This window comes from Anguilla rostrata, chromosome 2, assembly GCF_018555375.3.
Source record: "Anguilla rostrata isolate EN2019 chromosome 2, ASM1855537v3, whole genome shotgun sequence".
Lineage (NCBI taxonomy): Eukaryota > Metazoa > Chordata > Actinopteri > Anguilliformes > Anguillidae > Anguilla > Anguilla rostrata.
The window spans coordinates 18,357,300-18,370,252 of record NC_057934.1 but is presented as its reverse complement, the minus strand read 5'-3'; the positions used below and the strand labels follow the sequence as shown (position 1 = coordinate 18,370,252).

Below are 12,953 nucleotides of genomic sequence, written 5' to 3'. Positions count from 1 at the left end.
ACTTGAAACCAAACGTGGGCTTGAAAGAGGGAATGGCTCTGTGAAAAGGTGATGAGTTTGAGAGCCGGTCCTCTCAAACTCATGCAAATGTAACAAAATATCCATCAGTCTACTACTTGTAACCAGAACTGATTTGGTGGGACATGGTGGGATGTAAGAACTCAAGGGGCTTCCCATTCAACAGTGCACCGTTCCCTGCAATCGACCGGCTCGTAGAACAGTTGAAATTTTTTGGAATTGTTTCTCCCGCTCCTTGATGTACCGGGCCCCACTCTCTTAATTTGCTCCCATGTTTTTTGACCCCTTCCTGGCATGACTAACTCTCACAGAATGCACGGAGGTCAATACCCGGGAGGTTCTTTCCCATCTGACCCCTATGGTGTGAGCAAGACCGGTCAGAACTGACAAGTATTAACAGTTTATCTCTCCATTTTTGCCCCAGACAAAGGTACAGTACATAGCGCTGCGGTTGTTTGTGCATCGGGAGGAAATCAATAGGTGGATCTGGAAGCTAAACTTTAAACTCTGCCCGTGTCAGGTTGTTTGGTGAACCCCATGCCTCCCCTTACCCAAGATGCTCTGACTGGCCTTATCTCCTTATGCATACAGTGAGTTGATAAAATGTAATATTTCAGAGAGCTTGTGACACGTAGTTACGTTTTATGTACTTTATTCCTCGCCTCATCCTTACCTAAAGGGGAAGGGGGGATTTTAAAATAAATTGCGCGTTATGATTGTCGATGGTGTGTGCTGCCATGGCATTGCCTGTGTGGATGTGGTGATCGGTGCCACACCTCAAGGGCAGAAACCCAAGCCTGTGACTGACATATGTCGCAAAGGAACTTTGGTTTGGGGGGTTGTGTTTGTCTGTGGGGCCACATTTCTGGGAAGTCCCTGTTCTTCATCAGTCATCACGATGATGGCAAGCCACAGACAGGAACATGCCTTGCATCTCTGGCTGACATAAGAGCAACAGACATTGACGGTGTTTTTTGGTGCACTAGCTATACCCTAATGTTCTGTGCCCATGCTCTACTTCAGTTGTGGTGTTTAAATTTTAAATTTAAATTTTTAAAGTTTTTTAAATGGAGAATAAACACCTGTATTACAAACAGGAACATTCTTTACATTAACACATTAGTACTTTGCTTAGCTGGCACTTTAGCCGCGTTTCCACCGCAGGAACTATACCCCGGAACTAGGAACCTTTTGAGGAACTCGGTGCGTTTCCACCGCAGGAACTAGGGTCTAAATTTAGTTCTGGGGGCTTTGTTTTACCCCCCAAAACGTTCCTGCTCGGGGGGTAGTACTTTCCGAAAGTACAGGAACCTTTTGGGTGGAGCTTGCAGCGCTGAACATTTCTGATTGGTCGAGTACTCGTAGCATTTGTGTTGTATTTATTTTCCGCCATTACCCGCCACGTTTGAAAATATGCAGCGGCAAACCAATTTATTTTCATAATAACTTCAAATCAAACTTGTATGTTATGCGGCGCAGTAGCCTACTTTTGGTTATAGCCTGTCAACGTCTTGGAATTATGACGTGTGCTCTTCTGTTCTTTTCTTGCTTTAGTATTCGTTTTATAAAATGCTAAGCATTCGTGCTGGGACAGCATATTACGTAGGCTACCAAAACATTCAAACGGATTAATTCGGTTGCTGAATATTTTCTTCCGGATTTTCTTTGTTAGCCCGTTGTAATTGACTCAAAACGTTTGATACAGTTATGTGAGGTATGCGGTAGTTCTGCATAATTAACATTGGTGATACAGTACAAGCAAACTGGAAATCACCTTCCGCACTTTTTATCCGGGTAAAATAACAGGTTAATTCTAGTAATCTTCCCTTTAGCTTTTTCAGTTGCCGTAATTTTACTCAATTTTACTGCCATTTTTCAATTCCACGAAAAGACCAGGAAGACTATGGACTCATTTATGGTGCATGGTTCGCATCTGGAGGGCACCCTTCGCTGCTCGGCTAGCAGTAACTTCGAAGGAAAGCAAACGGTGGCTGTACCACTACTAATTTACATTTTCACGCAAGTCCGAGTTTTCGTTCTATTCTTGTCATTTTGCGATTAGCCTATATGGAATTGAGGACGAGAAAGTAATAAAACAGCAAATTGTTTACAACGTGTGCATGTTTTCTGCTCTTAATGAATGTGTTTGAGAGGATATATGAAAATCAATAAATACAAAAGTAACCATATATAGTCATTGTTGGTAACCCTTTGTATATAAGTGGAATAAACCCCTCCGGGCTGTCCCGGTTATTAGAAAATAATGTAGGCTACTTCGGTAGTATGGGGTTACAGAAGAAATCATATGACAGATGGACCGACGACAACGTCAGTGGGCTAATTTGCCTAATCTTCGCGGTACGTTAGACCCAGAGACTGTAAAAAATATGGACAAAGCTACTGTGACGTCACCCATTGCCTCTCCGTGGGTCTGTAAAACACGTTTTGAAGCTCAATGGCGGGCGCGGCCATGTTCTCGATTTGGAGCCAAAACCATAGAGTTAAGCGGTCTTGTGATTTTTACAATGTGATTGACAGTCCGGTGCGGAAAAGCCCATCAACCTAAACGAACTTGAGGCTAGCTGACTGTCTGCTGTTATGTTTTAAAATATATGATCAAATGTTTACGGAGTTTAATTTCCATCCTTGACTGTACTGTGTCATGTAATCACGTTATATGTATGACATTAATAATACAATTATGTTCAGTTATCTTCAATTTATGTTTCTCGGCAAAACGAATATGTTTAGCTAGCATATCAGCTTACCAGTGAGCTAGGTAAGCTATCCGTGGTTAGCTCACACATTAGCAATATAAACTACAGGGGAAGAACATCGACTGCACTGATGGTCAGTCAATCAGAGATGTGTAGACTACTGCCGGTGATTTGACTAGGCTCATTTTCATATAACTGTCTGGTAGACCTGCTGTTAACCAAGCAAGTTATCGTCGTAGGTTTTCGCCACAGTAGTTAATGAGCCATTAACTGCTACTACTCCATCGCCGTTTGTGCTGTTTACTTGCTGGGTGACGCTAGCTGACCGATCGTTCACTTTTTACCGAATAGAAATTAACACTGTCAGCGGTGATTAACAAATCTACCAAGTATTTTAATAACTGATCTACAGGCGTGTAAATATGACAACGCACTTTGAAGAGCAAGTTTTCCACCTGTTGCATGAAGACAAAATAATGTACATTGAATTTCTAATTATTATTATTTTCTTGCTAGCTTCTAGCTTTGTCACATTCGTGCAGCATAGCCCAGGTAGACATTTACGGAATGTACACGACTGACAAGCCGTCAAACACGTTTGACAGATGGAATATTTGCCGGTTAGGGTTAGCTAGCTAGTCAAATGGCTTGGTAGCCGAAGTTGCGAACTGTTTTAGCATAGGCTACTGGACTACCACATATAGCAAATAAGCGTTAGCTGATTACGCTTTCTGCTAACTAATTATTTGGTTAAGTGGGCTAAAGGAAATAGTAAAAATGACTCGACTACCGCAAAACTTCAGAGGAGGATTATTTTATGGTCATCTAGTGCAGCTGTAAATAGCACACGCTATAATGAAACCACTACAAAATGGGATGCCTGTATTTTCTGACTTCGCACAGGTGGACCGTGGTCGGAGCCGCAATGTCAAGGCCAAGAGACGCCACCTCCCACCCCAGTGACCACAGATTGTAGCCCCGTAGCTCAGTCCTCGGCAGTAATCCGGAAGTGACGCAAGCTGTACCTCATTGGTCCAGAACAAATATTGGCACTGTGCCCAAATGACGCAATAAATCATGAAATCGACCCATGGACAGTAATAAGACGATTAAAATACACCTATTATGACTATTTGTTCTTGTGAGAAAAAATTATTGACTTTGTATTTTGATCGCATTTGTACCGTAGACTTACATGGAAACCGGATATGAAAACACCTATACTGGAGCCATCCGTAGTGGCGCTAGTGAGCAACCAGGAACTACAACACCAGGAAATGAGCTTCAAAAAAAACGAAGTCTGGTTTTGGCCGCTTGGTTAGACCCCGGTGGAAACGCAGACAACCATTGGCTGAAGGAACCTTTTAGTTCCTGGTAAAGTAGTTCCTGGGACTGAAAGTTCCGGGTAATTTTGGTGGAAACGCGGCTTTTCATGCAGATCAGTATACAGTCAGTTTACCCAACTAGAAATTTTACTGAAACAGTTTAGGATAACAAGGGTACAGCACTAGTGTCCAACCTGATTTTTAACCTGATGTAACATCCTCTAAGTCAGTGGTGTCAAACTCGTGCCATGGAGGGCCGTGTGTATGCAGGTTTTCATTCCAGCCTCAGATCTTGATTATATAATTAGTTAAATTATTTGCTGAATTAGGGATGCAGGTTTGTGCACAATGGTGACCCGACGTCTATGGTGACCCGCATTGTCTGAATAAAAATGTTCTTATATTCTGTGCTTCAATGCAGTTAAACGCATATGGCGATTTGGACTCATATACAGTGCAGCAATAAATTTTAACTGAAACCTTTAGGATACAGTACAGCCCTAGTGTCAACGATTTAAAACCAAAACTGCTCTAAGTTAAAAAGCCCAGCTCCTTAATCAAGTGAACTCTGTTGCTGCTATGGTCATATGTACATTTGTTGTTCTCTTGCAGTGGTGTCAAAAGATACCATGGCAAGCAGCGTCTCGTCTATTTGGGTGTTATGTGACAAGCAAATAGGTATCATCAGGCTGTTAACAGTCCAGTTGTGTAAGCGTACAGGATTGCTAAGCCAGCTGGCATTTTTCCTTTTTGGCTTTTTTCCCCTAAAGCCAGGTCAACTTAATAAAAGCACACAGTTTGAGTTGTAATTGCAGGATGAACGCATTCCTGAGTTGAATTGGATGTATTAAAATTTTTCTTTAGTGATATATTTGTTGTAAGAAGGCAGTTGGCAGCTCCTTTATTTTTGCTTTTCCAGATCACATTGTGTTGTGGGCAATGGGATATATTTTGGCACTGCTGCATTGTGGCCTCTTTTGACAGACAGATTGTGCTAACTTTGGCTCGAGATTTGAAATCAGCCTGGCAGCCCTGTGCAGGACCACAAATACGTAGTAATTAGCCATGTGATGGCTGGAAATGTTTATGGTTTGGTGTGCGTGTTACCTTGGTAACATTGCTATTACCATTTACAACCACTGCATATTTGTATCACAGTAAAGTCCCAACAATGACATCAAGGTCTGGTCAGGCTGTGTAACTTCTATTACATTCTGACTCAAGAGATGTGTTCAGATGTTATGTGTTTTTATGTTTTGCCAGTTTGACCACCTTGCAGTTAAACATTTATGCAAATGTATGATTTATTTTTAGATCTTTGGACAAATTTTAAGCTTTTCAGGTGGCAAAATAAGCTGAAGAAGAAATGAAAGCTGAATGAAAGTTTCATATATCCTAGCATATTAGTGAATGTACTAAAAGATTCAAGTTGAGGATAAGAACATTGCTTATTCTAAATTCTGTCTCGCGCTGTTGCAATCCTCCCTGTGACTCTGTCTCTTTTATCATTTCAGATATGCCATGGCCTTGTACAACATGCACGTTTGTCCTGTGGATAACTGGTAGAGTAATCCCTCATTAATTCTTTATGCATTATTCTGCTAGCGTGTTCATAGTTGATGATATCAGTATCTCCTCTGGCTCTATGGCTGAATTCAGTCACTATTTATAGCGATCGTATTGTCTTTTGCTGTGACCTTCGCTGTAATAGTGACTTCTAGAAACCTATAATCACTGTGTCTTGCTCTGTGACAGCTGGTGAGCTTGAAGAAGAGGTGGCTATAATTTTTACTTTATTTTAGAATTCAGTCAAAAACAGACAGAAAAGATAACCACACACTGCAAAAATATAAGTCTTCACTGAATCTACTTTATTTAAGCTCCAAACAAGTGTACAAGTTCAGATAATATGGATCTTGCAAGTGCACACTATTTTATGATGTACACAAAAATAAAAAACATTCCCAGTAGCTTAGATAGACTAATTGAGAAGAAATAGCTATGCCCATTGGTACGTAACCACTGCTATGGGACATATCAAACATGCTGAGAGAAATGACTGATTTAACAGTAAAAATTCTGGCCCACCTAACTTTAGCTCCCCAGCTGACATTTCTCCTGTTGATCCAACTTAGTTGCACTAATGAATTAACAAGGGAATTTGTTCATAATTCACCATTAATTAACACGTATTAAAATAAAATAATTAAACCAAAATACAGAGGAGATGGACAAGCCAGGTGCAGACACAGAGGTCTCATCTGAGGGAAGATCATTTCATGTATTTTTACTCACGCTTGCCTTAGATGGACTAAAAGGGTTATTTATACTGAAGGATGTTGGTATAACATGTAAAAACGTAAGGTTATGGTTCACTTCCTTAAAGGCATACTATGCAGGATATTTTAGCCTGTGTTTACAATCAAAGAAGTCTCCTCCTCTGTCTTCAACCCCACCCACTGACCCCCGAGTACCCGACCAAGTCACAAACACGCAAATCCATTAGAAACTACCGGTAAATTTATCCTATCAATTACTCGGACCGGACATTAGGCTACATTGTCCGGTCATCACCACGAACCAGACATGTGCAAATAATTTAAAATCCGGACATTCCAGTCAAAAACCGGATATCTGGCAACCTTAGTTGCATAGCTAGAGGTATTGTTACTTAGGGTGGACATACATTATTTATATGAGTTGCGGACTTTCAATTGTTTTTTTCTGATAGGGACCGAATCGTAAGAAAAACATTAGGTCTTAATGTCGCAACTCGCAAGGTATGAGATACCATTCTGAACCAATCCGACTGGCTTACGGGCTCCCAATAGTTTTTTCACATGGCAAAAAATTTTTTGGACACAATCGGCTTGAATTCATCATTTATCAATCAGGCGGTAGTTCCATGTATGACGCTTTGCCCGCTGTGCTTTGCCGTCTGTAACATCATCTGATCTGGTCGTGAGCTCGTGTAGTCTATGCTATCATCCGACCTGTCGTTACAGTCTGAACCTCATTAAGTGTGAGAGGGCATCTGAACTCCCGACGTGATACCCATGATAAAATCGTTTTTATGTACGCCCGCCCTTACAGGTTCGACAGAAAACAAGCCAGGTCCGCATAACTTTTCATCCCCTTGGGGAATTCAGCCGACTCTCCCGGGGAAAAGCAATTCCACAGTTACAGCAACGCTCGTTCTTGGACAAGCCCTGTCGCCTTATCATTTTGCTTCACTGTACCTGGGCCATTACCCCAGCTAGCTAGCTGTACAACACACATTCCATTGCAATCTGATCCCTAACCACAGGTTTTGTAGCCACACCCACCCTCCCTACACAGAAATGGGCACCATGCTCAGAAATGTCCCAAACACATTCTAAGGACAAATACAAGTAATCGTACACAAATTCGGCAAAAGCGTGGAAAGACAGAGATCGCTAGTGCATCATTGATGTGCCTTAGCATTTTATCTTCTCAAGGTAAAAATGAAAAAAAAACTGCATAGTATGCCTTTAAATATCTTGACAAAACCAAGCGGTCACCTTTAGTGTCCTGATACGCTTCCCAAATGGTCTTTCACAATATGTCCATGTTGTCATACACCCTACAGTTGATTAGCTATCCATACCTCTGCATTTCCCACCTACCATGTTTCCCCACTTGTTCTCTGTGAATGGAAAGTTATTTCTCAATTAACATTCCTAATTAAATAAATAAAAATATATTTGTTAAGGTGCTAGGATCTATGTTTGCAGGTGCAAGCCAGCCAGTGTTCTTTGAGTTAGCCTGTGTCTCGACAATGGGACTGGTACCCACTAGCTACCAGAAGTCCACTTTATCTGTGTTTGCTGTCTCCTGCAGTACTCTGTGGCAAATTATGGTGTTTTAAAGCACTCAGGGGTAGGGTGTGCAGCAGAAGTTCCCGGGTGCACTTGTGCAGGTGTCATAGCAGTATCTCAAAAGGCTTAGGCTAGATGATGATTCTTAATTTGGGTAGAAATATAGGTACAGATGTTTAGAAAATGTAAATTTATTTTTCCATCAGTGAAGTAGTAGTCTTCTCAGGTATAATGGTAGGTTAATGGTAGGAGCCCGACAGGCCAGTGTTTTCACATCATCTACTGTCAAGAAGACGGGGCCACAAATGGGCTCACAAATCACAAATTGCATTCTCTAGGGATCCTTGGCGGATTGTAACCTTACGGTTGTCCTGGCTCTTGGTTTCTCTTGGGCTCCCATCCTTGATGATGCATCGCAGAACCTGCCGGAAGGCTCTTGAAACAAAACCTTCCCTGTCACACTATAAACAAATAAATCACCACAGTTGTATCGCTTCCTCTCTCTTTAAAAAGTCATTTCATAACTTTGCTGACGCACAGTGGTGTCAGTAGCCTTATGCACTGTGACAGAACTTGGAAATCCGTTTCACGGTGCATGCTTTCACACTTCACTCATTTCGGTGGCCTCATCAAGTTACTCATGGCATCATCAAGTTACTCGTCTCCAAATAACCAAAAGTCATAATCCTTACAGATTAACTTGAATAGAGCAAAGACGCTTCACCACTTCACACACCTGCTCATTCAAGCCACTCCATTCAAGAGCAAATGTAATAGAGAGAGGTTTATTTCTTAGAGAGGGAGAGTGAAATCAAACTATACTCTGTGCTCAACCTGAGACAGAGATATGGATAGATAGATATGGATGGATATAGGAAAAGTTAGGAAGATTGAGGAATGTATAGAGCTAGAAAGATTGAGGAATGTGAAGAGCTTGAAGGTTTGAGAGAGTGAGTGAGACGGCTAAACTGACAGAGAGAAAGAGGGTGAGCATGTATGATTCTTCAGCCTTTTATCGAGAGTGGTGGGGTCAATTCAATGGCACGTGCAAAGCAAACGTGGGTAAGAAGTCTCAAGGTGTCCGTAAAAAATATAAACAAACATCTGCTCATCCTTAAACTGTCCACAGAGAAAGCAAATCCCATCTGTTTCCTGGCTGCCTGCCAGTCTCACAAGTAGGAGCGACTTGGGACCGGGGTGCCATTCCCTCGGTCCGAATACTTTTCTTAACGACGGGCACAGCCGTCGCTGAATTGGCAGAGCGCGCGGGGGTCGAGAAAAGTCATTGCTCAACTCGGACGGTGGGAAATCGGCCGGTTTGTGAAATCATCATCTTGCGAAAGGAGCGGCGGTTTGCCCTGACAGATTAACCTGTGTGCCTCGCGGCTGGGTTTGCTTTCGTGGAGATGCCTAACCGGAGCCGGTGGCGCCCCGCCCCCCGCGCCCCCCCCACGCCGTTAGCCTACGCACTATATATCCCCGGTTTGTCAGTCTGGAGCAAACTGCCAGATTCGTGCCTGCGCGGGATGTCCCTCGTCTCGCCCTTCTGATTGCACCTCCCTGTTCCCCTCTCACAGTTTGGATCGAGTTTTGGCTTCACCACTGTCTCTCTCTCTCTATTCCTCGCTCTCTCTCACACCCCCTCTCAGTATGGCATGACCCAACGCAGTAGTACTGCATACATCATGACCTTGGACTCTGCTCTGTCTTTGCCTTGTCAAAACATCATTAGATTCATGTGCATTTCTCCCTGTAATCCTGGTCATGTGTTCATACTTAAGATGTTTGAAAGGGTTTCTGCATCAAGTTGCTGATAAGCAGACAGATGCTATCTCTTACCACTTGGCTTTTAACTGAATGCAACTCTGAAAGGGGAAGATCTATCTGTACTGTGTCTTCCGATTAATTAAGGATGTGGGCGGTTCTATGTCTCAAATATCTTTGTTTTGTCTCCGTGCGTGTGTGTGTGTGTGTGTGTGTGTGTATTCAGGGTTTATAATGAGTCCTGTGAGGAGAAGCTGTCTCTACAGGGAGGTCCGGTGCTGTGCTGCACGCTGGACAACGTGCCTCTTATCAGGTCAGTGTCCCGGCTCTGTACCCTTCTGCGTACAGACTGTACTTACACACTCCACTGCACACCTGCTGACATCATAACGTACTGCACTATCCGCTGTCACACCTCACCACTGCTCACACCATCACACACCTGCTCACCATCCACCTGCTACCACCCTGCTCACACCATCACACACCTGCTACAATCACACCTGCTCACCCTCACCATCACACACCTGCTCACACCATCACACACCTGCAAATACACACCTGCTCACACCATCACAACTGCAAACACCTGCTCACACCATCACACACCTGCTCACCACCATGCACACCATCACACACCTACTCACACTACACACCCTGCATATCTCACACCTGCTCACACCATCACACACCTGCTACACTATCACACACTGCTCACACCATCCACACCTGCTCACCACACCACTCACACTATCACACACCTGCTCACACATCACACACCTACAACATATCACACCTGCTCACACCATCCACACCTGCACACACCATCCACACCTGCACACACATCACACACCTGCTCACACCATCACACACCTGTCAATCACACACCTGCCACACCACACCTGCACATATCACACACCTGCTCACACCATCACACACCTGCACACACCATCACACACCTGCTCACACCATCACACACCTGCAAATATACACCTGCTCACACCATCACACACCTGCTCACACCATCACACACCTGCACACACCATCACACACCTACTCACACTATCACACACCTGCACATATCTCACACCTGCTCACACCATCACACACCTGCTTACACTATCACACACCTGCTCACACCATCCCACACCTGCTCACACCATCACACACCTCCACACACTATCACACACCTGCTCACACCATCACACACCTACACACACTATCACACACCTGCTCACACCATCACACACCTGCACACACCATCACACACCTGCACACACTATCACACACCTGCTCACACCATCACACACCTGGTCATATCACACACCTGCTCACACGCACACCCTGCACCACTATCACACACCGCTCACACAACACACTGGTCATATCACACACCTGCTCACACCGTCACACACCTGCACATATCACACACCTGCTCACACCATCACACACCTGCTCACACTATCACACACCTGCACACACCATCACACACCTGCACATATCACGCACCTGCTCACACCATCACACACCTGCTCACACTATCACACACCTGCACACACCATCACACACCTGCACATATCACACACCTGCTCACACCATCACACACCTGCTCACACTATCACACACCTGCACACACCATCACACATCTGCACATATCACACACCTGCTCACACTATCACACACCTGCACATATCACACACCTGAACTTATCACACACCTGCTCACACTATCACACACCTGTACACACCATCACACACCTGCTCCCACAACTGCACATCTGCACATATCACACACCTGCTCACACTATCACACACCTGCATACACTGTCACACACCTGCACAGACAACCGCACGCCTGCACGTCACACAGCTGGTCACACCATCACATGCCTATCTATACCATCACGCACCTCTCTCACACAGCCGCACACCTGCTCAGACCACACAAAACTCTACCACGTTACCACAGGTCTCCCCTGATGTAGTCCCAACTGTAACGTTCTTTGATCATGCAGGCTTGTGCTGATATAGGGCTGCACCATCATAGTGGCTTGACTTTCCTAAACAATATGAACAGGTTCTCAGACCTGTGTGGATAACTGGGGGCGACTTACGCTGGGCCCAGCTTGGCACCCACACAGAGCAAATTAAAATCAAGCTCTGCAGTATGGGCTGAGTGGCGCCAGCCAATGGCAGCGTGACTAAGTGTCCTGGCCGCAGGGGTGGGGGGTCATATTTCAGTGAGGCCTCAGAGACGGGGATTGGGGAACACACAGTTACCTCAGGTTAACCACTTCATGACTGTGACAGAGGGGGTTCGCGGTCCCCAAGATGACTGTTTGCAACAAGCTGCAAAATGTCCTTGTGGGGACCCTACACACCGCTATTGTCTGTGGTCCTCATCTGTGTTTTGTGTCCCTTTGTGCTTCTGTTCTTGCTTGATACAACATCTTCTCAGTCACTCTGTGTCTCAGGTTTATCCCCTCTGCCCCCCCTCCCCCCGACCCGCATTGCCCTCTTAAGGCTCGAAAGAATAGGAGGTCATGGCCCCAGATAAAGTTAAATAGAGTTTCTATTTTTAAACAGCCATACGGTGGACATTTTGGTGACTTTGGTGGTGGTTGGAGGCAATGGGAAGGCAATAAGCTGGCTTCTGAAAACGTTGCAGATGTGCTGTTTATGCCTCTGGGTGCAGGTATTCGATGGGTCCACGCTTGCCCGATTGACTCAGGAATTCCCCATTAGAAAGGATGAAGCTGCGCCCGGTTACAGGAAAAGGGGTGCTGCCTTGGTTTCGTTTCTTCAGCAGGGCTGTAAAATGTCATAATAGAGCTTAAGGATGTGAAATGTTATCTTTCCTGCGGTATGGTCGGTTTTTAAAAGTGGTATTTTCCGCCCCATGTGGATACATGGACCACACTGTGTGTGTGTATGTGTAAGTATGTACACATGTATGTGTGCACCTTTGTGTGTGTATTTATGTAAAACGTATGGGAACAACTTGATGTTGATTTCTCAAACAGCTAAGACTGAACTCTTCAAATCTTACCTCAAAGTTATTGAAGCATTGGTTCTAAAATGTCCTCCTTGCAGAGCTGTGTACTGTATGAGTTTGTGCATGTGTCTGCGTGTGTTGATGCGTAGGCATATGTGTGTGCGTGTGTGTGTGCATGAGTGTGTGTGTGTGTGTGTGTGTGTATTTGCATGTATGTGTGCGTGTGTGTGTGTGTGTGTGTGTGTACTTGCATGAGTGTGTTTGTGTGTGCATGAGTGTGTGTGTGTGCATGTCTG

The 12,953-nt window shown here is 44.3% G+C and overlaps 1 protein-coding gene across 1 annotated transcript in view; it reads left to right on the top strand.

Annotated features, from left to right (window-relative positions):
- LOC135247476 (transmembrane protein 150A-like) overlaps positions 1-12,953 on the top strand; it is a 40,107-nt gene that overhangs the window by 6,734 nt on the left and 20,420 nt on the right. The window contains exons 3-4 of the mRNA XM_064320965.1: positions 5,575-5,622; positions 9,890-9,976. Coding sequence (XP_064177035.1) covers positions 5,575-5,622; positions 9,890-9,976 — 135 coding nt within the window. The remainder of the gene's footprint in view (positions 1-5,574; positions 5,623-9,889; positions 9,977-12,953) is intronic.